The 18,522-nt window shown below is 33.9% G+C and overlaps 1 protein-coding gene across 1 annotated transcript in view; it reads left to right on the top strand.

Annotated features, from left to right (window-relative positions):
- The window catches only part of VPS13B (vacuolar protein sorting 13 homolog B), an 829,147-nt gene that overhangs the window by 618,864 nt on the left and 191,761 nt on the right, over positions 1 to 18,522 (top strand). Inside the window, exon 35 of the mRNA XM_037730112.1 lies at positions 8,295 to 8,432. Within this exon, the coding sequence (XP_037586040.1) occupies positions 8,295 to 8,432 (138 nt within the window). The remainder of the gene's footprint in view (positions 1 to 8,294; positions 8,433 to 18,522) is intronic.

The following is an 18,522-nucleotide window of genomic DNA, read 5'->3' on the forward strand; positions in this document are numbered from 1 at the left end:
ATATTATACATTGTCATAAAACAAAATGTGGGAAAGCTTTATAAAAGTAAAGCTGTGAATCATGAGTTAGTGACAAACTATTTATTTCACAGACCCCATTTATAGGACAGTATGATATCACCTGCCAGTTGTCCCTCAAGAGTTCATCAGAAGTCATTTAAATTCTGTTTAATTAACTGGCAGCCCACTGTATCTCAGGCCAAAGAGAACCAGTCTCCCTGAGCAGCATAGATACCACTTTGGTTCTATGGCAGCCTGGGCCAGGCCTGGGCTCACTAGATATAGCAGACTATAGTATGCTTATAATCCATAATAACAGGTCTTTGAAGACTTCACAGAAAAAGTGAATAAAACATATATTCTGTTATTTCCTTAAAAAAAAAAAAAAGTCACAGTAAGTCCTCTGGACTTTATAGAACTCATAAAATGGAGGCAGAAGTAAATCTTGAGGCTGTTTGCAATGCTGCAGCATACAGTGCTTGTTTTATTATGCTTCTGAGACATTTGTGATGTTTTTAGCATGTGCTACTATCAGAAAGAAAATTCAGTGCAATGTGACATCAAAGCAAAAAGTTACCTGAAATTTGAATCTATAATAATTTAGGAAAAACAATATTATTTTCATTAATAATGTTGACATTAGCATGAGAAATATGTTCATCATTTACATATTCAGTAATGTAGCATCAGCAATGCCAACGTTATCATCAAGACTGCAAATTAGGCCAGCCATAGTGACTCATATCTATAATCTTTGCTCTTTGAGAGACAAAGATGGGTGGATCACTTAAGCCCAACCTGGGCAATGTGGCAAAACGCCATGTCTACAAAAAATATAAAAATTAGCTGGGTGTTGTGGCACACTCCTGTAGTCCCAGCTACTCAGGAGGCTAAGGTAGGATCACCTGAACCCAGGGAGGTTGAGGCTGCAGTGACCCATGATTGGATTGCATCACTGCACTCCAGCTTTGGCAAGAGTGAGACCCTGTCTGAAAAAAAAAATGAGAATTAAAGCATGGTATAATTCCAAAAGTTGATAATGTTGAGCAAGATTTCATTACCCAGGTTTGCAAGCAGCAACAGCATCAGAATAATACAACAAGAAGTTAACAGCAGGAATAAGATGATAGACTATTTGCTTGCTGAAGAAAACATGGTGAAAATGAGGTACACTCAGAATCAAAAATTTCTTTTTTTAGGGCTCATTCCTCAAATTTTAATTAGACATTTTCTAGTAGCACAAATTTATAAGAATTATACACCATAGGGAAATTTAGTTTCCTTGATAGTGTTTCATATTTAAGTGAGCACTCATTTCCATGGAAATATAAAAGACTGAGTTTCATAAGGAAATTGAATCAGCAGAACCAAAATATTGTGACTATTGTTACTGGAATCTCCCACAACAATAATCTTTGCCTGGAAATGCCAGGGAAAATATTATACTAATTTATCTGTCTGCCATTCTGTAGCCAATTCATTTGCAGAAATGCTCATAAGCCAAGAGAAAACAGAAAGAGGCATGGATTATCAACCTATGTTTGATTGAAAATAATTGTTAAGAGAAGGGAGAAGAATAAAGAGGAAAATGATGTTGATTTAAAGTCTCACTCTAGGCTGGGTGCAGTGGCTCATGCCTGTAATCCCAGCACTTTGGGAGGCCAAGGCAGGCAGATCATGAGGTCAGGAGATCAAGACCATCCTGGCCAACATAGTGAAACCCCATTTCTACTAAGAATACAAAAATTAGCTGGGCATGGTGGCATGTGGCTGTAGTTTCAGCTACTCAGGAGGCTGAGGTTGGAGGATCGCTTGAACCCTAGAGGCAGAGGTTACAGTGAGCTGAGATCATGCCACTGCACTCCAGCCTGGTGACAGAGCAAGANAAAAAAAAAAAAAAAAAAAAAAAAAAAAAAAAAAAAAAAAAAAAAAAAAAAAAAAAAAGTCTCACTCTAGTCCTCTTTATAATACGTAGATATTTTACTTTGAAATAAACAGATTTTTATGACATTTGGCTTTTTAAGATTCAGTGCTCTTTATTCATATTGTTTAAAGTATCAAAACTCTTTGTCTCTGATGGATAGCACTGAGAAGTATCCAGCGTAATAGGACTTCATTATGTACTCAGTGTTATATCAGTCTAAAAATGAGGAAATTATCAGTTAAATCTATGGAGAAAACATCTTTTCTTTAAGATCTTAGTAAAACCTCAACTTCGTTATGAAAAAAACTCTGCCACACAATGGAACAAAGCAGAATAATAACAAAGCTTTAAAAATTGTAGCATTGATCTGTCCTATGTGAGCTGGGAAAAACAAATTTTTTGATAAGTAGAAGATTACAAATAAAATGTGAGTTCAGAGTGAGAGGTATTTTTGCATTCATAAACTGCTGTTGTGTTGTGTTACGTGCTCAGAATTCATCTGTTGGCTGTAGTAGGTGCTGCTATTTAGCATTTCACTGATGGGAAGAAACTGAGGCATAGGGAGTCCTGAGGAGGTGGGTTAGGATTGTGGATGGAATCAGTGGGCCCAGTTAGTGATTTGAAGTGACAACCAGTCTTTGCCTGCTTCCTAGCCTTCCAAACCAAGGTGTCTCTATCCTTCCCATCCTCTGCCCCAACTGACCTTGTCAGATGCTTTTCCTCACTCTACTATCTCCTCCCTGCTGTCAGGTACTATTAGGTTCCAAGCACAAAGGTTAAAAGAAGAAGAAAGAAGAAAGAAAGAAGAAAAAGGGGAGGGGGGAGGAGGAGGAGGAGGAAGAGAAGTGTATTCCATTTTGGAGTTTCATTTTGAGTTGGCTGCACTGGATCATGTTGCATTTTACACAATTCAAGTGGTAAGCAAACACATACTTAATTCTATGAATGTTTGCTAAGGGTTAAAAAAAAAAAATAGTGAGCAACACTTTAAAAGACCACTTTTATCAGATTTACTGGAAACCTTTCCAAACAATTAAATGAAGTCAAGGTTTTTTCCTGAAGAAGAGCAAATCTACAAACACAAAGAATATAGTCTTAAGTCTTCATGAAAGTCTTGATACATCTGGGAACTGAGTTGGGGCTTTCTGAATCTTCTCTTTAAGCATTCCTTGTGACATAATATGATGAGATTTGGGACAGGGTGTTGGGTTTTTTTGGTTTTCTTTTTCTTTGAGACCTAATCAACCCAGAAGAAAAACAATTATTACAGCTTTGTCAATACAAATGCCTTATTAAAGTGAATCCTAACTCACTCTGAACCAAATTTATGACTGTAGGCAGTTTGTCATTTATTCTGACACATTTCCTACCTTCTGTTACTCCTCATACGACTTTCTCCTGTTTCTTCTGCTTAGGGACGGCAGCGTAAATGTGCTCATCAACATCAGCAGAAGTTTATTATTTTTAAGAACTTCCTATGACTTGAATAAATCCAGAAGAGGTCTGAAAGAGCTTCCAATATAAAATAGTTCTCTGTTTGTCACTCCATTTGTATTATATTCATAGGCTTCTTAACCTTACCTTATCTGGTGCATTCCCCAGTGTGTTGACCTTGAAGAATGTGTAATATGAATCCTATATTCTAGACCTGATGATGGAATTAAGGAGGAGTTAAATTGAGGACAGGACAGGAAGGCTAGGAGTCATGCCCCTCACCTTCTAGCCATTAGAACATATGGGACTAAAGGGTGACTTTCGAACTTGAGCCATTTCTCTGGGGTTCTGACATACCTTTCTGCTACTACAGCTGCTGTCAGAGTTTCATTTTGAGCTGGCTGCACTGAGTCATATTATATTTTATACAACTCAAATGGTAAACAAAGGCATACTTACCTTTGTGGATATTAGTGACTATAGGCATATCCAAAGTAGAGATTTTAGCAAAAACTGGGAAAGGAGCCACCAGCCCTATCCTGCATTCAATATTCATTAACCATGCAACCTGTATTTTTGTGGATGGTCCTAATTTCATTTATTCTGTTTTATCAACCCTGTAAATTCAGGCATACTTTAAAAACCAGGTGTACTAATATTTTGTTGGGAAATAGTCATTTTGGATTCCTTGGATGGATTTCCTAGACTTTTATTTATTTAATTTCTAATTTCTGTTATGCTTTCTACTATTGCCAGTTGGTTTATTGTGTCTCCTATTAAGCCACATCCCCCTGTAACTGCCCAGGGTAGACTCTAAGGCTTGGTGCCAGATGGCCAGGTCCTCTAACTTGTCCTAAAAGAGAAATCCACTTCACTTACCAGGAAAACTCTTATCTACATTATCAGACTTTGCTATTCCCCTAGTTTATACTTTGAGTAAAGGGCATCAAATACCCACTGAAGTGTTTTTTTCTTTTTCCCTTTAATTTTTGTAAATGCTTGGTAAATAATGCTATTTTGTGTTTAAGTCCTGAATAACTTATATTATGTCAGCATATGTTTAGGATCATCCTAGAGATGATCATCCAGCAGTACTTAAAACATGTGCATATGTGTGTGTATTTATGTATGCAGATAGATTTGTTAACATGTGAATTTACCGAATTGATGTCCTATTTCTTTGTTTTATTCACTGATCAATACTTTTTTAAGCTCTTCTGTTTCGGTATATGTGAGTCACACCATTCTCTTTATCAACAGCATAGTATTCTATGCAGTATTTATGTGCAGTCATAATTTATTTTATATTTATAGATATTTAGTTTAAATTTTCCCAAATTATTAATATTTCAAATGATGTTGCAGTCAAGTTCTTTGGACATTTATTTTTATATTCTTAAGTGTTTCTTTAAGAGCCAGTCCTACAGTTGGCCTTTCTGATTCCAAGGACATGTATATTTATAATCTTGATAAACATTCATTGTCGGGTTTCTCCTCTGCTCATGCAAAAATACTGCATGTACACTCTTAATCATCCATGGGAGAATTTGTTTCTTCTCCTTCTCCCCCAATACATGTTATTAGATATTATCAATCTTTTTAATTTATGCTAATCTGATGGATGAAAATATTTATTTCTTGTTTTAATTTGTATATCCCTGATTAAGAGTGAAGCTGAGCAGGGTTTTCCTATTTTTTTTAAAGCAGTGCTCTCCAGGAGGATTCAACAGCTGAAGGTATAAACAAAAGCTTAAAAATGCTTTAAGAAACTATAGGAACATATATAATTACCTGGGGAGAAATTCATAAAGTAAAAGTTCACAGATTTTTTTTAGCCGTATCTGTTAAAAAAGTATACATGCAAAAAGCATTAGAATACAGTTAAATACTGCCTCTTCACATGAGGAACCCTTTGCTAAATAAGGCAAACAAAACACGAATACTCAGAACATTATAAGGCACTCCTACAAATCAGTCAGAAAAATAACTCAAGAGAAAAATGTGTAAATAAATTCTTTGAAGAGAAGGAATCCTGAATGTCCAGTAAATGAAAATCCTTAACCTGCTTGCTTTTTTTTTTCTACCAGCAATATAAAGTAACTGTCTTATATCAACCATAAAGATCTTTATTCTCTTAAACAATTATATAGATTATTTATTTATTTAAACATTAATTTATTTATTTAAACATTAATTGATGGATACCTAGATTGTTTTCTATTTTTGTTATGGTAATTCTCCAGTATGTTTATTTATATGCTTCTTATTTAGATTAAATTCCTACTCATTAATTTGCTAGGTCAAGTGACATACATATTTAAAATCTATTGTGTATTATAAAATACTCTCCAGAAAGAAATTAATGAGAGTGGATCTCTCATCACAAACTACTAATACAGGCATTATCAGGTGTTGGTTTTTTGATTGTTGTTGTTGTTTTGTTTTTGTTTTTATTTGAGACAGGATCGCACTCTGTTGCTCAGGCTGGAATGCAGTGGCACAATCATCGCTCACTGCAGTCTCAACCTCCCAGGCTCAGGTGATCCTCCTACTTTATCCTTTTAAGTAGCTGCTACTATGGGGACTAAAGGCATGGCAGGCAGCACCATGCCCAGCCAAAAGTTTTTTAATTTTTTTGTGGAGATGGGGTTTCGCCATGTTGCCCAGGCTGATCTCGAACTACTGGGCTCGAGCGATCTGCTCACCTCGGCCTTCCAAAGTGCTGGGATTAATAGGCCCATTGTCAGTTTTTTTAGTCTTAGCCTATCTGATGGGTGAAAATTTCTACCTTATTTGAAAACATTTGTTTCCTTTGTTATTGGTAACATTTAGTATCTTTTAATGTTTGTATTTTTGAATGTTTGTATACCATTTGCTTTTGTTTATTGTTTTGTTTTGTAATTTTCATTTATTAATTGCTTATTCTATCGTCTACTGATTTTTCTATTGGTACCTATACTGAATATGTGAACTCTTTATATATTAATGGTATCCCTTTTCTTTCACTGTCACCTATGTTACAATTTCATCTTTTTTGTCACTTAACTTTTCATGGTGTTCTTTGACAAAAGTTTTGTGTGGTCATATATGTCAGCCTTATGTTTTTTAGCGTCTGATTGTTATTACTGTTGATATACAATAGGATAGTTAATGCACTTCCTTCAGTATGCATTATTTTACTACTTGGAATCTTTATTTCTAGAAAAATATAGAAAATTGATTATGCCACAAGGATAACAATTGTCAGTGTCATGTAAGTTTGAATATGCAGTTACTGTAATTTGTTTTACTTATCATGTTTTATTTGCCAGTTTTTTAGACAATTTCTACATCAATTTAATCATCTCCTCATTATTTTGTTATTTATGTCACTTAAGATCTGTGTTTTCGCTGTTAGATCATTGTTTTATCTGCAGATTTTATTCTCTTCAAAATGAAGAATTATGTCTCCTTGTTTAGGTCTATCATGGCACTACTTACCTGATAATAACCACTTTTGATGATGGCTGCAGTGGTGGGACCCTAGAAATAGATGCATAAGTCCTGGCAGGTTACATAGCTCCTACAAACTGATTGTAGATCCTAGAAGCAACAGACTTTTTATTATCCTTTTGCCAGATTGACCATTATATTTAAAAGAGAGAATGGTACAGTGTTGCTGTGGAATGGATCTACTATGCATATTCTCACTGCTTTAAAAATCACTGATCATATAAAAAGAGAAGAATGCACTAGCTTAGTGTTTGATCTTGACCACATAGATCTAACGTCATGATCAATTGCTTTCAGCATTTTCTTTGAAATCACATAAGGTTCATATGTGCCAGATTTCATAAGGATCACATGATAAGGTCAAGAAATACAAATTCCAAGGCAGAATTTATATACCCACTTCACATATGACAGTAATACTAAATAACCATATGTTGAATATAATACACTGCATGTAAATGCTATTCTTGAAAGGAATCCAATCAATAAAACTTAAAATAAATAATACTTTAATAACACATTTCAAATAGACTGAAAATGGAATAGATGGACTCTATGGCAAGAACATCCCTATAAAACTGACATTCAGAGGCCATTAAAACGCAGAGAGTAAAACAATCATGAAACTGAAGAAAAACTGTGAATATTTAGAAGTTTTTTAAAAGCCTACTACGTTGTATGCCAAGATACAGCAGTCGTTTTTATTTAAAGAGCTATTTCAATAAAAACTGTGGATTCCTAAGTATTTAAAAGCAAATTAAGTTTGCCATAACCAATACCCAAAAATATTGTTTTAAAAATGTACAATATTACCCAGAACATTTTTAAAACACATAGTATTAAAAAGAAAAAAAAGTCAAAACAGAAAAAACTCATTTTCATTATAATTGGAACTATTAACAGACTGACCAATTTTATCATTAAAGAAGAAGGTTATAGGAAAGCTACTGAAGTTAACTTCAAAGGCCTAGCAGTAAAAAGTAATTGTAATATCAATAAAACTCTGAAACGATCAAATAGCCCCTAAGTAGTACTTACCTACTCTATCTTTGAACATGTATATGCCTTTTCTTAAAGCTGACAAGATTGCCCTTTTTAAATTTGTTTTTAATACCACAATTTTAAAAAATCTAACTATTAAACTGTTGGCAGCTCAGAATACAGAAACTTTACCTTCCCTCATTCATGACATGAATTAAGATTTGAACATTTCTTTTCCTCTGTCGCAGTTTTGAAAAACATGGTTTTGTCATTCCATGTTGTACAGTGATAGTTTATCTTTTTCATCATGAATGCTTGTTTACTGTATGTGTACAAATGAAACAATAAAGCTTACATACAATTATTTAACTAGTTTTTTTCTCATTGATTAACTCAAAGTCATAATCAAAATGAGATGTTTGTCATGTAATTGATATTTTTAATTTTAATTTTGTCACCTTAGATCCTGGGAAGACTCTGCCTGAAGCCCTTGATTATCGCACTGTTTGGCTACAGACAGTGCCTGGAGAAATAGACAGCAAAAGTGGTATTCCATCTTCCCTTATAACGCTACAGATTAAAGACTTTCTGAATGGACCAGGTAAGAAAGTCATAAAATGTGTGTACATTTTTTTCATGTGAATATATTAATGTGTATATAGGATCTGTTAGTAATCTTGACGTTCCATGCAAAAAATGAATAGCTCATTTTTCCCCAGAAATGTATGCTTTTCAGTCTGCCCATTTTAGAGATCAAAAGGCATATACAAATATGCATTAAAAATTACCTTCAGTCTAATACGAAGGTAGTTATCAATTAAAGAATAGTTGAAGCCAAACCATCATTCTCAGCAAACTGACACAAGAACAGAAAACCAAACACCGCATGTTCTCACTCATAGGTGGGTGTTGAACAATGAGAACACATGGACACAGGGAGGGGAGCATTACACACTGGGGTCTGTTGGGAAGTGGGGAGCTACGGAAGGGATAGCAGGAGGTGAGGAGTTTGGGGAGGGATAACATTGGGAGAAATGCCAGATGTAGGTGATGGGGGAATGGAGGCAGCAAACCACATGGCACGTGTGTTCCTATGCAACAATCTTGCAATTTCTGCACATGTACCCCAGAATTTAAAGAATAATAATAAAAAAAAGAATAGTTGAAACCAAAGCACCAATATTTTATTTCTACCTTTTCTATTAATTAACTGTTTGATCTTAGGTGTTGATCTAATCTGTAATTCAGTTTTCTTACCTGTATATGAAGAGGATAGACTGGATGAATTAATGGATAGGAAACATGATATTTAGATACATAAGATAGTATACTATAGGTAGATTAGATTTGATAGTTAAATGTACCTGTTTCACATGCTTAGCAAAGTGCATGAGACATAGTAATTACTCAGTTTTAGATAGAGTTATCAAAATGTTTTGAGAGCTAATTATGTCTTAGGCACTATGCATTTTAGTTTGCACTATAGTTTAGTTATCCTATTTTATGAATAAGACTAAAAAAGTGAAGTGAATTGCCTGAGGTCATAGTGACAGAGGAGCCATTCAAACCTGTCTTTATGACTCCAAAGACTAGATTTTAACTTCTGTACTATACTAATTTGGGCATAAATAAAGATTTTGCCTTTCTTCTTCGACCTTCCTCCTCTGTCTTTTCTTCCTTTATCTCATGTTCTTCCCCTTCTGTTATTTCTCCCTCGCCTACGTGTAGTCTTAGCTATTTAACAGGAATTATTACATTTCACATTTTGTTTTGTTACTTTATACTTGCAGTGCTTCAGAATGTTACCTGTGAAATGAGTATTAGTTTCTTCATTAAGATTTTTATTTCATTATATTTTTTGTTTACTTATTTTTTTTGAGACAGTCTTGCTGTGTTACCCAGGCTGAAGTACAGTGGTGCAATCATAGCTCACTTGGGCTCCAGCAATTCTCCTGCTTCAGCCTCCCAAGTAGCTGGGACTATAGGTGTGTGCCACCATGCCCAGCTAGTTTTGTTTGTTTGGTTGGTTTTTTTGTAGTAGAGGATGAGGTCTTATGGCATTTAACATGACTCAGTAGTAGAAATGTGATTTTTAAAGTAGTTGTACCTTTGTGTTTCTCAAGATACTTTTCAAAGTTGGGAATTAAATATATATAATTTCTGATTTTATGTCTATGCTATAATAGTGATAATATATTAGGAGAGTTAAACTTTTAAGTAAATGAATTGAAATAGTTATTTTGCAGCAGCACTTCTCAAACTTGATTCTGCATTTGAAGCTTCTCTGGGGAGTTTGTTAAAATGCAAATGGTGACTTAATAGTTCTAGAAGGGAGGGCTTGAAAGTCATGTCTAAAAAGTTCCCAGATGAAGTAGAGGCTGTTGGTCTGGGATGTACTTTATGTAGCAAGTTTTATATGACTCTTATCAAAATTATCTTTAAAAATCATATATATGACTTATCATATATGATTTTTGTTTTTTAGTATCAGTCTTTGAGAGCCAAACCGCGGTAATTTTGGGGCACAGGACAGGGAAATGATAACAAAGAAAGATGAGTGGCTTTTAGAATGGTGCTTTGATTATGGAAAATCAAGTGTAATGTCCAATGAATGATTTAAATTCTTCAAAGTCTAAAACATTTTAAACAAAAGTACTTTTATAATTTTTTTTTAGTTTGAGAGAAGATTAGTTTAAATGATAAACCAGCTGTGTGTGACTTCCGCTAAAACGCTAATCTAACAGCCTTGAACTGCTTCAGAATTTACTAGTTTAGATAAAAATTTTCTTACTGTAAGCAATTCATTATTTAGAGTAGATAAGTAGATGTTATTTCATAGAGTAGTTATATTATCTCACTACACAGCCAGATTGGCATGCTACTTACACTAATTTAGGTATCAAAAGGCCATAGCAGATAATGAGAATTGTATACCGCTAATTAAATGGGAATAACAGGACACATTAAAACAGCTTTTGCCACATGAATGTATCATTTTATAGATTTTGGCAACTCAAGGAAATCATATTTTTTCCAGTTCTTAGGTAATAGGATACTAAGAGGAATATCATTTATGTTGAGATTGGGCAAACAAATTTCAGCTTTATAGTGTTCCCCAATAACATTCCCTTTCCTTAAAAAGAAAAGCATTACAAAAAAAAAAATAAAAGCACTACAGGTAATACTTTTAGTTTTTAGGAAATGTCATTGTGTTATCATTTGGAATATTTAGCTACTTTTATATTTTAATCTGTATACATATCTATTTAAGTATCATTCCAGAGAATGTCTGGAACTGTATTAGTAATTTTCATCTATTTTTTTCTTGTTCTCTAATGAAGGATATTGTAACAATGAAAGTTATGACCCTGAATTAGCCAGGCATGGTGGTATGTGACTGTAGTCCTAGCTACTCAGAGAGCCGAGGTGGGAGGATTGCTCGAGCCCAGGAGGCCAAGGCTCCAGTGAGCTGTGATCATGCTACTCACTCCAGTCTGGGCAACAGAGTGAAAACCTGACTCAAAAAATAAATAAATTTACAACCCTGAAAGGTAGAAGGAATATTGATTATAAATGTCTAACCATAAGCTTTCTTCAAAAAGATGTGAACTTCACAGCTTTTGAAATTTAACCTTTCATATTCATTTTGCTGGGATTATTTTCTCTGAACAACGTGATACAAATGTTGTTCTTTAGCATTTGTTTTTAGAAAAATAATTTAAGAGTTCTTGAGTTTTCCCTTATTTCCTCTATTAAGGTTTCCCCATTTGCTCTATTAAGGTTCACTTAATGATACCTTAATAGAGCAAATGGTGTGTCCCAACTTCCACATCAGAAACTCTTTCAAACTTCTCCCAACCCCCAACCTTTTCCCCTTGTACACATTAGCAAGGTCAGTGGCTTGGAGAAACCTGGAAAACAGCAGCTACCAGAAACCCACTAGAATAATATCTCCAGCAGGTGATAGATTAGTTGGAACAAATTGGAACCATTGCAGTTCAGCAATCCTGGTTTCTTTCAAGCTGTTTTTAAAATGTCGTCATTTTAATACACAATCTAAACCCTGCAGAACAGTCCACAGCAGGTTAATTTGAATCATATGATGTGTCACTGCCCTCAGCTGACATGAGCTCTATTCCATGTGTGAAGCCATAATAAATCCATTCCCAACCGAGGAAAATTCCCCGTGAGAAGGTGAACTAATCCAGGCCTCACACTGGCATGCTAGCCCTCCATAATTGAAAGCAGGGCCACCTGTTCCCAGCACAGCTAGCCTATTGAAAAAAATTAGCATTAGATCAGATACTTCTTATATTGAAAAATCAATCACACTTCTTGCAAATTCAAATTCAGCTGTGAAGTGTTTGGTATGACATCATACAGAAATGTAGGAATGTGCCCACTTTATCCCATTTTAAAAGTTTTGTTAACCATAGGATTTCTTAACTTTGAAATGAGATTTTATTTTTTAATTTAATGAGAGCTGACATGTGAGAAGAAGAACTGGAAAGGGTGCAGATTTTTCTAATTAACTCTGGGTTATTTGCAAAAACATTTGAGCTCCCTGGTATTTTTTTCATTGTTCTCTCACAAATTTTTGAGCCACTGTCATTGTAGCCATGAAATGACATTTAAATGACAACAGAGAATAAAATTGCCAAATTGGGAAAACATTCCCAAGTCATTTATGTTTTATTATAAATTAATGCTTAGCATGCCACATTCATCACATAATTTAAATAACATGGTTATATCAAACACAAAATGATGAATGTAATTTCACATTTCTTTGAGTTTAGTATACATAGTGTCTGTATTTGAAATGCATAGCCACTGATCTTTTTCTCCTAATACAATCACTTCTTTAGTCTCACCCTGTTTAGCTCAATCATTAATTTACCTATCTAGTTTTCACTGTTTCTGATTTCATTTTGGTGTTTGATTAGTTTCATCTCTGGCTTTGATTTTGATTCAAAAAATCTGTTGACTTGAACAGGTTATAATCCTGTTTTGAATACAGTTTTCTCCTTATATTTTATGAATTAATGTAACTGTTTTATAGGTTACAATGATTTTCATTTCTACCTTAAAATAATTCCTAAACATCCTTAAACAATTGCATTTCCACAAACCTCTTTGATTTGAATGAAAATGTGTATTTAAATGTTGTAAAATAGTAAAAGACTTCTTAGGTACAGTAACACACCATTTGAATAGGTTTGTTTATGTGAATATAAAGTAGAAATTTTAAGTTGTTTACCCCCAAATATATGTATTTTTTTAAGTGTTTTTACCTTCCTTGGTTAACCCTGCTTTTATATTATTACTGAATTTGTTACTCAGTGGGGATTAATTCAGACATATCTTGAAGGTAACTGATTCAGGAGGATTAAGATACCTGGAAAAGATTAATCAAATATTCTCTTGATTCTTCTGGAGTAGAAAATGAATAATAAATAATATGTTTTTTAATCTTTAAATTTTTTTTCAATCGCAAATTACAAATGGATATTTAGTTGCCTAGTTCAAGCTTTATTGAAGTATAATTGACAAATAAAAATTATAGACATTTAAGGTGTATAATGTGATGTTTGATAAATGTGTCATTAAGAAATGATTAACATAGTCAAGCTAATTAACATATTTATCACCTCACATAGTTACAACTTTTTATTTGTAAGAACCCATAAGATCTCTCTTAGCAAATTTTAAGTGTATAATACAGTAGTATTTATTAAATGTAGTCATGATGCTGTAAATTAGATCTCCAGGTCTCATACGTGCTGCACAACAGAAACTTTGTACCCGTTCACCAACCTCTTCATATTTTCCCCTCCCACAGCCCCTGGCAATGAACATTCTAATGTCTCCTTTTATAAGTTTGATGTTTTTAAATTCCACATATAAATAAAATCATGTAATTTCTATATCTGTCTAGTTTATTACATTTAGCATAATGTCTTCCAAATTCATCCATGTTGTCTCAAATGGCAGGATTTCCATCTTTTTAAGGGTAAATAGTATTCTATTGTGAATATGTACCACATTTTGTTCTCAATTCATCCATTGATAAATGCTTAGGTTGATTCTGTATCTTGACTATTATGAATTGTGGTGCAGTAAACATAGGAATGCAAATATATCTCTTTGGCATACTGATTTCATTTCATTTCCTTTGGATGTATACCCATTAGTGGGATTCCTGGATCATATGGTAGTTATATTTTTAATTTATTGAGGAATCTCCATACTGTTTTCCATAATGGCTGTACCAGTCTACATTCCCACCAACAATGTACAAGGATTTCCTTTTCTCCACATCCTTGCCAACACTTGTTATCTTTTGTCTTTTTGGTAATAGCCATTCTAGCAGGAAATATGTGGTGTTTCATGGTTTTGATTTGTATTTCTCTGATGGTTAGTTATATTGAGCATTTTTTTCATTTACCTGTTGGCTATTTGTATGTTCTCTTTTAAGAAACGTCTCTTTAGGTCTTCTTTCTATTTTTAAAATTAACTCAGGGTTATTTGCAAAAACATTTGAGCTCCCTGGTATTTTTTTTTCATTATTCTTTCACAAATTTTTGAGCCACTGTCATTGTAGTCATGAAATGACATTTAAATGACAACAAAGAACAAAAATGCTAAATTGGGAAAACATTCCCAAGTCATTTATGTTTTATTATAAATCAATGCTTAGCATGCTACATTCGTTATATAATTTAAATAACATGGTTATATCAAACACAAGACAATGAATGCTATTGAGTTGTTTGAATTTCTTATATATTTTACACATTAACCTCTTTTATAGCTTACAAACGTTTTCTCCCTTTCTGTAGCTTGTCTCTTCATTCTACTGATTGTTTTCTTTGCTAGTCAGAAGCTTTTTAGCTTGTTTTAATCCTATTTTTGCTTTTGTTGCCAGTGCTTTTCAGATAATATCCAGAAAATCACTGTGCAGACCAGTATCAGAGAGCTTTTCCCCTGTTTTCTTCTAGTAGTTTCATAGTTTTTTTGTTCTTAATACATTTAAGTCTTCAATCTGTTTTGAGGTATGTGGGTTTGTTTATGCTTTTTGGTTTTTGAGAGACAAAGTCTCACTCTGTTACCTAGGCTGGAGTGCAGGGGTGTGGCCAAGGCTCACTGTGGCCCCAAACTCCTAGTGTCAAGGGATCCTCCTGCCTCGGCCATGCAAGTTTAGTTGACTTTTGTACATGGTGAGGGATAAGTATCTATTTTCATTCTTCTGCATGGACTATCTAGCTTTCCAAACAGCGTTTACTGGAGAGACCATCCTTTCCCTATTTTGTGTTCTTGGCACCTTTGCTGAAAACTAATACATGGATTCCTTTCTGGGTTCTCTATTCTGTTCTATTGGTTTATATGTCTATTTTTATGCCAGTACCATGCTGTTTTGGTTATAGATTTATAGTATTTTTTTTTAAGTCAGACAGTGTGATGCTTCTAGCTTTGTTTCTTTTGCTCAAGATTGCCTTGGCTATTCAGGGTCTTTTATGGTTCCGCATAAATTTCAAGATTGCTTTTTCTGTTTCTGTGAAGAATGTTATTGGTATTTTGACAGGAATTTCATTGAATCCTAGCATGATCAATAACATGGGCACATCAATAGCATGGGTAGGATGGACATTTTAATAATATTAATTCTTCCAATTCATAAACACAGGATATCTTTGATTACTGTTTTATGGATATCTTTGATATCCATTGATTACTGTTTTATAGTTTTCAGTATACAGATTTTTCACCTCCTTGATTAAATATATTTCTAATTATTTAATATTTTTGTAGCTATTATAAAATGAGTTTGTTTTCTTGATTTCTTCAGATAGCTCACTGCTAGTATATAGAAAGCCTGTTGATTTTTGTATGTTGATTTTTAATCATGCAACCTCACACTGAATTCCTTTATTCTAACAGTTTTTTTGGTTAAGTTTTTAAGGTTTTCTATGTATAAGAAAACCTTAAATGAACCTTAAATGTTATAAGGTTACCTGTGGAGACAATTTAAAGTCACCTTTTTCTATTTGGATTCCTATTATTTCTTTTGCCTAATTGCACTATGACTTCCAATACTACGTGGAATAAGAGTGGTGAGAATGGCCATTCTTGTAAAGTTCTAGATTTTAGAGAAAAAGCTTTCAACTTTTCCCTGTTCAATATGATGTGGCCTGTGAATTTGTCACATATGGCCTTTATTGTGTTGTATGTGGTATGTTCCTTCTATACTTCTAATTTTTTTAGAGTTTTTAATCATGAAGTTGAATTTTGTCTAATGCTTTTTCTGCATCTGCTGAAATGATCATATGGTTTTTGTCCTTCATTCTGTTAATGTGATATATCACATTATTAATCTGCATATGTTGATCATCCCTGGGATGACTCCCACTTGATCGTGAGTGATGTTTTTAATGTATTTTAAATTCAGTCTACTACTGTTTTGTTGAGGGTTTATACATCTATGTTTGTCACAGATATTGGCCTGAAGTTTTCCTTTTTTGGCATGTCTTTGTCTGGTTTTCATATCAGGGCAATACTGGCCTATAGAATAAATTTGGAAATATTCTCTTCTCTTCGGTTTTTTGGAAGAGTTTGAGAAGAATTGGTGGTATTAGTTATTTAAGTGTTGGGCAGAATTCAGCATTGAAGCCATTGGACCCTGGGAGTTTTTTTGATTGGAGACTTTTTATTACTGATTCAATCTCCGTACTCATTATTGGTTTGTTCAGATTTTCTGTTTCTTCATTATCTATTCTTGGTAGATTGTATGTGTCCTGGAATTTATCAATTAGATTATTCAATTTGTTGGCATATAATTGTTCATAGTATTCTCTAAGGATTCTTTGTATCAGTTGTAATGTCTCCTTTTTTATCTCTGATTTTATTTATTCGAGTCTTTTCTCTTTTTTTCTTAGTCTAGCTAAAGGTTTGTCTGCTTTTTCAAAAGACTAGCTCTTTGTTTCTTTGATCTGTTCTATTATTTTTGTAGTCTCTGTTTCACTTCTTTCCGCTCTGATTTTTATATTATTTCACTCCTTCTACTAATTTGGGGCTTTGTTTGTTCTTGTTTTTCTAGTTCCTTGTGTTTTATTGTTAGATTATTTATTTTAGCTCTTTCTTCATTTTTACTGTAGGTATTTACTGCTAGAAACTTCACCTCTTAGAACCACTTTTGCTATATCCTTTAGGTTTAAGTATGTGGTATTGCCGTTTCATTTGTCTCAAGAAATTTTTAAATTTTTCTTTTAATTTCTTCAGTGATTCATTGGCCATCCAGGAGCACATTGTTTAATTTCCACAAACTTGTGAATTTTCTGAAGTTCTTCCTGTTATTGATTGCTAGTTTTATACCCTTATGGTCAGAAAAGATACTTGATATTATTGCATTCTTCTTAATTTGTTATGACTTGTTTTGTGGCCTACCATCTGATCTGTCTTGGAGGATGTTCCTTGTGCAATTAAGTAGAATGTGTATTCTGCAGCTTTTGGATAGAACATTCTATATGTTTGCCAGGTTCAAATGTTCTAGAGTACAGCTTAAGTCTGATATTTCCTGGTTAGTTTTCTGTCTGGATGATCTACCCATTGCTGAAAGTAAAGTGTTGAAGTCCTCTACTATTATTAAATTGCAGTCTATCTCTCCCTTTAGACCTATTTATATTTGCTTTATATATTTAGATGCTCCAGTGTCAGGTACCTATATACTACAATTGTTATGCCATCTTGCTGAACTATGAACTCACCCCTTTGTCATTATATAAGGACCTATATTATCTCTTTTTCAGTTTTTGACTTAAAGTCTGATATAAGTATAGCTACCCTTGTTCTTTTTTTGGTTTCCATTTGCATGGAATATCTTTTTCCATCCCTTCATTTTTAACCTGTGTGTGTTTTTGTAAGTGAATTGAGTCTCTTGTAAGCAGCATGTATTTGGGCCTTTTTAAAAATCTATTAATTTGCTCCTTTCATTGGTGAATGTAGCCATTTACATTCAAGGTAATTATTGAAAGGTAAGGACTAAATATTGCCATTTTATTAATTGTCTTCTGGTTGTTTTATGGACGGTTCATTTCTTTCTTCCTCTTGCTGTCTTCTTTGTAGTTAAGTAAGTTTTCTCTATTGGTATGTTTTCATTTCTTTTTAATGTTTTGTGTATCTATATGGTTACCATGAGGCATATATATATATATATATATATATATGCATTTCCCCATTTATTTATTTTATTGCATTTTAGGTTTTGGGGTACATGTGAAGAACATGCAAGATTGTTGCATAGGTACACATGTGGCAGTGTGATTTGCTGCCTTCCTCCCCATCACCTGCATCTGGCATCTCTCCCCTTGCTATCTCTCCCCAGCTCCCAACCCCCCACCGTCCCTCCCTTATTTCCCCCCAACTGACCCCAGTGTGTAGTGCTCCCCTCCCTGTGTCCATGTGTTCTCATTGTTCAACACCCGCTATGAGTGAGAACATGCGGTGTTTGATCTTCAGCTCTTCTGTCAGTTTACTGAGAATGATGGTTTCCAGGTTCATCCATGTCCCTACAAAGGACCCAAACTCATTGTTTTTGATGGCTGCATAATATTCCATGGTGTATATGTGCCACATTTTCCCTGTCCAGTTTATCATCGATGGGCATTTGGGTTGGTTCCAGGTCTTTGCTATTG

This window comes from Cebus imitator, unplaced genomic scaffold (assembly GCF_001604975.1).
Source record: "Cebus imitator isolate Cc_AM_T3 unplaced genomic scaffold, Cebus_imitator-1.0 Scaffold331, whole genome shotgun sequence".
NCBI lineage: Eukaryota > Metazoa > Chordata > Mammalia > Primates > Cebidae > Cebus > Cebus imitator.